This window comes from Rhodamnia argentea, chromosome 1 (genome assembly GCF_020921035.1).
Source record: "Rhodamnia argentea isolate NSW1041297 chromosome 1, ASM2092103v1, whole genome shotgun sequence".
Classification (NCBI taxonomy): Eukaryota; Viridiplantae; Streptophyta; class Magnoliopsida; order Myrtales; family Myrtaceae; genus Rhodamnia; species Rhodamnia argentea.
The window spans coordinates 8,913,581-8,920,392 of NC_063150.1; the positions used below are offsets into that span (position 1 = coordinate 8,913,581).

General features: G+C 40.7%; 1 protein-coding gene across 6 annotated transcripts; it reads left to right on the top strand.

The window, feature by feature from the left end:
* Positions 1-1,392: 1,392 nt before the first annotated feature.
* LOC115740202 (nuclear envelope-associated protein 2-like) lies at positions 1,393-6,367 on the top strand. 6 transcript variants are annotated; one of them, XM_048279424.1, is made up of 7 exons: positions 1,393-1,538; positions 1,579-1,743; positions 2,391-2,711; positions 2,961-3,068; positions 4,930-5,394; positions 5,514-5,615; positions 5,968-6,367. In XM_048279424.1, exons 3-7 carry the CDS (start codon positions 2,544-2,546, stop codon positions 6,139-6,141), a joined length of 1,017 nt encoding a protein of 338 aa, XP_048135381.1. In that variant the 5' UTR covers positions 1,393-1,538; positions 1,579-1,743; positions 2,391-2,543; the 3' UTR covers positions 6,142-6,367. The 6 variants fall into 6 exon arrangements, with proteins under 6 accessions (XP_048135381.1, XP_030529520.1, XP_030529521.1 ...); XM_030673660.2 differs by having other exon boundaries at positions 1,398-1,538; positions 4,933-5,394; XM_030673661.2 differs by lacking the exon at positions 1,393-1,538 and having other exon boundaries at positions 2,391-2,480; positions 2,556-2,711.
* The last annotated feature ends 445 nt before the right edge of the window (positions 6,368-6,812 follow it).

The window sequence follows — 6,812 nt, forward strand, 5'->3', positions numbered from 1 at the left end:
CCATTTGCAAAATCACACTTGCGCCTTTAAAAAACATAAGTTTACAAGTAATTTTTCAAACCTCAAACACACGTCAATTGTCATGTGGCATGTTCTGTAGTAGCTAGTGTTTCCAATGTTCTCATTTTACGAGTATTTAACTTTAGAATTTTTTAGTGTTTTGACTTTGACAGCCTTACGTTTTGCGACTATGGGATCTCCCGAGAAAAAAGACATTACGAGTATCATAATTTTCGTATGACGTTCTTGCCCGAGTTTTTTTAACCGGATTCCTAAAGTGTCCCTTTTGACAAAAAAAAAAGAAGATTACTTTAGTGTTATTGCTGATTTGGGACGTCGAAAATTATGACAATTTTTTTTTTATCAATTTGTCCGACCGAAATAGCTCGCTGGTGCTCCGAGTCACCATCAGGAGCCCTAAATGATGTTGCTCAACATTTTTGCCCCAAATAGAAGCACTTATGTGGACAAATCAAGTCATTCCCCCAAATCCTTCAAACCCTAATTCCAATTTAGTCCGAATACATATTACACTGGCTAATCCACTCATTACAGAGAGGAGATTTCCTAACTTCTATCGACAAAGAAGAGATTTCCTAGCTTCTATCAAGCTGGCGGGGTTATAGTAACAAACGTGTACACCTATGAATGAATCGAGTAACCATGCCTCAAATCGAACATGTCGAATATAAGGCCTTTAAGCTAAGATTTCGAGATTGCTACATTGGTCACTCCTCCCCATCCTTTGAGCGGGATTCGATCGCCGACATGCTTCCATCTCTAGCAAAGTATTTTTTTTTTTTTGGGTGGGAATCTCTAGCAAAGTTGAGATGACCTGATTTGGACAAGAAAAACTCAGGCCGAGCAATTGTTCTTGGGCCGCCCAGCCATGCCCAATGAGACAGACAAATTTTGCAAAATTCGTTTTCCAAACTTTCTCACACGCACGCCACCAAAATTTGCACAAGACAAAAGGGAGCAAAGCATGCCCCCCCAAGATCCACATCCAACGGTGATGAGCCCTCCACGTGTCACGATACAAGCTCGAAACTTTCCGATCTGATCCGATCCGAGCCAATCCAAAGTTTTGGATTTGCCGCGCTCTGTTCAAACCCACAAAACCAGAGAGCCTAGCTTCGGAATTTGTCGCACCCCGGTGAACCCGAGGCTCGGACCCGTGCCGAACCAGAGCCGCCACGCGCGTAGCCTTCGAACCCGAACCTACCACAATCCCTCTCCCTCTCTCTCTCCTCTGTCTTGCTGGCCTCGAGTGTCGACAAAACATGTTCCTTAAACGCAGAGAGCTCTCTCCCTAAAAAATGGTAATTTATGAAGAATTCAATTCACTTAATCACTTTCTTTTTCCTTTCTTTACGACTCTTACGCTTCTTCTTCTTCTTCCACATAATTGGAAAAAAATCTTAAATTTTGCGGATTCCCTTTGACTTCCACTGCGAACCCTCCGATGATAGTGGCCGTTGAATCGACACCCTTGGAACGTATGACTCGGATTTGCATGAGCTAATATTCCAAGTCGAGTCTTTTTTTTTTTTTTGGTCGAAAATATTCCAAGTCGAGTCTAGTTGAAGGAAAAAACCAAAAACATAAAAAAAGACTGCGTTTTTTTTTACCCTTTCTCGTTTTGCATACAGGGAGGCTTACGTTTGCAGTTGTTTCTGGGCTCTCTGACCGGAGTCTCTCTCTACCCCTCTCTCTCTCCCCAGCTTAGCAGCTGCTGTCCAGGTGGGTTTCTTTGGTTTTTGTTTCTGTGTGAGTTTTTTTTTATTGTCGTGAGAGAAGACATGGCTTGTTATGATCTGGCCATCTTGTTCGAGCTGCGGAAGTTCTGGTTTGGCTCGGATCGGACTTTGAGGCTAATCTTGGGGATGCTTTAAATCCACGCGTTTGCATGAAAGAGATCGTAGTTTTCTCTAGTTTAGCGGCGACAGTCGCTGCTCTGCACGTGTATGCTGGAGTTAGATGTGCGTGATTTCTTTTCGGGGGAGAAAATGGGCGGGATTGGATTTCCCGAGAAAATTTTGAAACTGGGTCGCTGAGTTGGTTCAGCCAGCTTTAAGTTTCAGCTTATAGGGAAAGGGGGCTCCCGTGAATGGATTCAGTACCTCTGTGTGTGTGTGTGTGTGTCTCTCTCTCTCTCACACCATTATTGTGGATTTTAGGAAGAGCACCGTGTACAATCCTTTGCCAGAAGAAGAAGGGTAAATTTTTCTTGGACCAGATTTTCATGGGAAATTTCTAAACAAAGTTGAAGATTCATTCTACACACTTTTACTTTTTAACTGCTTATGCCGTTTTTCAGCCAAAAAAGAAAGGTCAGTGGAATCAATAGAATTTAATGCACGCAACGCAACGACTCTATTATTTTGCAGGGAGAGGGCATATCAAAGTGTACGCAATTCAAAGGTTTGCCTTTTTTGCGTAGTCAAACTGGCTATCGGTTGGCCCATCCATTGAAAAAGGTTTCTGAGCTTTCGTCTTGGGAAAAATTTTCTGTAACTCGTTCCGATTTGGCCACCGTGCAAATGTCTGAGAAGTCGGTGGTTTCGATGGATCCGTTGTTGAGGGATTTGAACGAGAAGAAGCTGAGCTTCCGGCGAAACGTCGTGTCGCTGGCGGCGGAGCTCAAGGACGTCCGGAGTCGGCTGGCATCTAAGGAACAATCATTTGCTAAAGAAACCCTCACGAGGCAGGCACGTGATGGTCATTGTGTGAAAAATTCTCTTCCTTTTTGGTTTGCTTTTTGTCTTTTGTTCTGGGTTGATGGGTTTGCTTTTGAATCTTCAAGTAAATGTGAACGTGAACTCTCTATCTCTCTCTCTCTCTCTAGGTTTTTGCTGTGTGAGCTGCTTTTGGTTGTGGGGTCAGCTAAGTTTGTTGTATGTGTTTGGATATGGATCTGAGTTCTCTTTCTCCTTTTTGGGTTTGCCAATTGTTTTCAGGAGGCAGAGACAAAGGCGAACAACTTGGAAGAGGAGATCCACAAATTGCAGGAGAAATTGGAGGAAAGAGATGGACAGCTTCAGGCTTCAGCTGATTGTGCTGAGAAGGTCTGATTTTTTTGTCCCTATTTATGAGGCGATGATGTTTTTCTTTTGTTGATCGTGATTAGAAGACCTTCCTGACCTCCCTATGCTCCTTTGTCTGTTTTATTAAACAATCCGACCATTGCAATGATGCTTTTTGGCCTTTTATCTTTGTCTTTTTTAGTGGAGCCAGTCAAAGGAAAACTGGTCCTTTTCTTTTGGAGTATATTTCAGATTCCAGTTCGGTTGAATGATTCAAGAAATAAATATTACTGGAAAGGACAACATGAAGTCGATGAATGATGAATAGGAAATGAATAAATCGGAGAATTGGAACATTTGCACAGTGGCTGTACACCAGGTTCTCATCTGGTTTGTTGCTTTCGATGTGAATCGTAGCACTTGGAGACCCTTTTTGAAGCACATAGTTTTGTGATGCATTTTTTTTTTTAAATTTGTTTTCATGGACATTCTCTTGACACCAAGTATCTGATCTTGAATCTCTGGATGCTTGCTGAGATGACTTGATTATGTGACATTACCACTGCCTTATTTGCTACAAATTTAATTATGATGTGTCCAGCTGTAGCTAAAAGTTTTAAGCATTTCCTTTCTCTGGATCTTGTGCCAAATGTTTCCTTCTGAATATTGATAGACCCCTTAGATCCAAATATCGACTAACTGTCATCATTATACTACTGTAGAGATTTCAGAGCTCAAAGGCATTTTCCTGAAGAAGAAAATGTTAGACAGAGTAGATTGTGGTGTTTGCTGAAAACTTAGAAAGGTGCATTTTGTCACTTTAAACATTAGATTTTGCACTGGAACTCGTTTAACACATTTCTAGTGCAAGATAATCCATAGTCCAACAAGCATATGATACCATCATCAATTGAATCCCAGAATATATGTTGTCTGAATATCCTGATGCAAGCTCTGAAAGGTTAGGTGGGTCATGTCCCTTCTAATTTTTTTGTAGTGGTATATCCTGCAGCCATAATGCTAGTTTCCTGGCTACTTTAATTTAGCTGTAGTTTACATTGAATTAACATGCTTAAAAATGCTTTAACTACTTGCATGCCTTATGGGATGATAATCTGTAGTTATTGAAAGACTTGAGGAACAGCTTAGTGGTTGGGCCTGACTGTGATTGAATTTTGTGCCCCTCACCAGATTTGCAAATTTGGAAAAACAAATCCATAGCAGGGCACATCTCTTTAAATTTTCCATTAATACATTTTTAATCTTCTTTTTACCAAGGTCATCGCTTTAAGCTTCTATGGTGTAGAATCATGTGTAACTACAATCATGTCACTTAACGTTGCTTGAGAAAACTAAACTTAAAACTGCCGCCCATCCTTATTATTCAGTTTATACAACTAGCTTTTACAACTAGCTTGTGAAGTTCTTTTTGTTAACTAACTGAAGTAGTGGGATAAGCGTTAGATATGGTTATATGGACAATAACTAGTATAACCACTTTGGATAAGGATTTATGAAATATAGGAGTAGGCTTTACTGCACATGGCTTTATTAAGAGGGATTATTATCCATTCATCCTTGGTTGTGAATGTAAAGTGTTCACTTCTAACTTGGGTGATTGCAGGGTTCAAGTCTATTACTTGCAAATGGCTTTGCATTAATGATTCGATCGAGTATGTTTTTGTTCTTTCCATCCTGTGTTCTTTTTGTTTGCCATTCCATTTTTTGGGACATATGCGTGTTCAAATTGGAATGCTTAAGTGCGCCTATTTCTTCTTTTTCCTTTTTGTCGGAAAATTTTGTAGAGCTTTTGGAACAACCAAATTGACACTTGCAGAAATGATCTTGCCTACTGTTATTTTGCTTTTTGTGTGCTATATCTGATCATAAGTGTGTAATGCAGCAGTATCTCAAGGAATTAGATGATCTAAGATCACAGCTTGCAACCACACAGGCCACTGCAGAGGCTAGTGCTGCGTCGGCTGAATCAGCGCAACATCAGTGCTTGGCACTATTGAAGGACTTAGATGAGAAGAATAGTTCCATAATGGAGCACGAGCATCGTGTAAATGTGCTAGCAGAGCAGTTAGATAACTTGCAGACGGATCTTCAAGCAAGGGAATCTTCTCAAAAGCAATTAAAAGATGAAGTCTTGAGAATCGAACATGACATTATGGAAGCTCTTGCCAAATCTGGAGTAGGCAATGACTGTGAGTTGAGAAAAATGCTAGATGAGGTTTCTCCAAAGAATATTGACAAGATCAATAAGCTTTTGCTCGTTAAGGATGAAGAGATAGTGAGATTGAAAGATGAAATCAAGATAATGTCTGCTCACTGGAAGATAAAGACCAAAGAATTGGAATCACAGGTAATACCTTTTTAGTGCTACCACGGTTGCTTTTAAGATTGATACTTTTAGTGCTCTAATACTAGGAATTGTTTGAATTGGTTAGTGCCGTTATTTGCTAAATGTCTTTTCTGGAACAGTTAGAAAAGCAGCGTCGAGCTGATCAGGAATTGAAGAAACGCGTGTTGAAACTGGAATTTTGTCTCCAAGAATCTCGTGCTCAAACACGAAAGCTTCAACGGGTATGTTTCTTTATTATCACTTGAGTGCATATTCTGTATTGAATTTTCTAGTATGTACAGGTAGGATTGGCTAGAATATTTTGGAACTTGTGTTTCATTAAAGGTGGAACAGGATCCCTGTTAATTGTATGGTCCACTTAGCAACTTTTGGAATCCTATAGAGTTTGTTTGAATGGATTTTATGCTCACACGTCGCTCTTGGCCAGTTTTGACTGAACTTTTACCAATTGAGAAGTTGGTACATGAAATTCTGGAAATGATGTGGAACTTGTCAATTTCGGGTCAATTTGTTGAGACTGCTTTCCAGCGAAATGTGTCTTCTCAACTATTGTACGCCTTTGTGATGAAATAGATGGGAGAACGGAGGGATAGAGCTATCAAGGATCTTAGAGACCAGCTAGCAGCAAAGCATCAACAGCAGGAGGGCCATGCCATCAACGATAAACAGAACTTCTGGGAGTCCTCTGGCTTCAAAATTGTGGTTTCCATGTCGATGTTGATCTTGGTGGCGTTCTCCAAGCGATGAATGGTATAGTGTCTATCTTCGAGTGCTGTATAAAAAGAACTTGATGCCGTATAGTTTAGTTGTGTAGTTTAGGACCTTTAGGTAGTTATAATTTTGCTAGTACAACTGCAATCCTCATAGGCTCTATTTTGATCCCGTTAAGGCTGCTGCTCCAAGCTCGAGCGAAGAATACCTTCAACTATGTAATGTGTATTTTCTCAGTATTATCATCCGGTACATGCTCTTCGGGTGCACGGAGGCATATCCCTTTGCATTAAGCAATGGACATCAGATATGAAAACTTTACCAACCTTCATGGAGATAATTGTGCTGAATGTTCAACAATGTGAAAATCTGTGGTCGTTTGCTTTTGACTTTATCAGGTTTCCTGAAACTGCGGTAGCGTCGATGCCGCCCTCGATTATTATATCATCAACATGAAAGTCAATTTGTTTTGGTGCAACGAATTCATTGCTTGATGGGACAGTCTTGGTTAAGTGGCATCCGATGCATGAAGGGTGGTGTGAGGCTGAGTGCCTTCCATGTGAGCAAAAGAACTGCCTTTGGACAAGGCCAAGCCTTCTTCGTCTCCCATCATGTTACTAATGACTCAATGATGCTCAACGTGGTTACTTTCTGTTTGTCCCACGCGGCTTTATGGTTTCCCAACTTTTTTTTTGAACTTGGTGGCT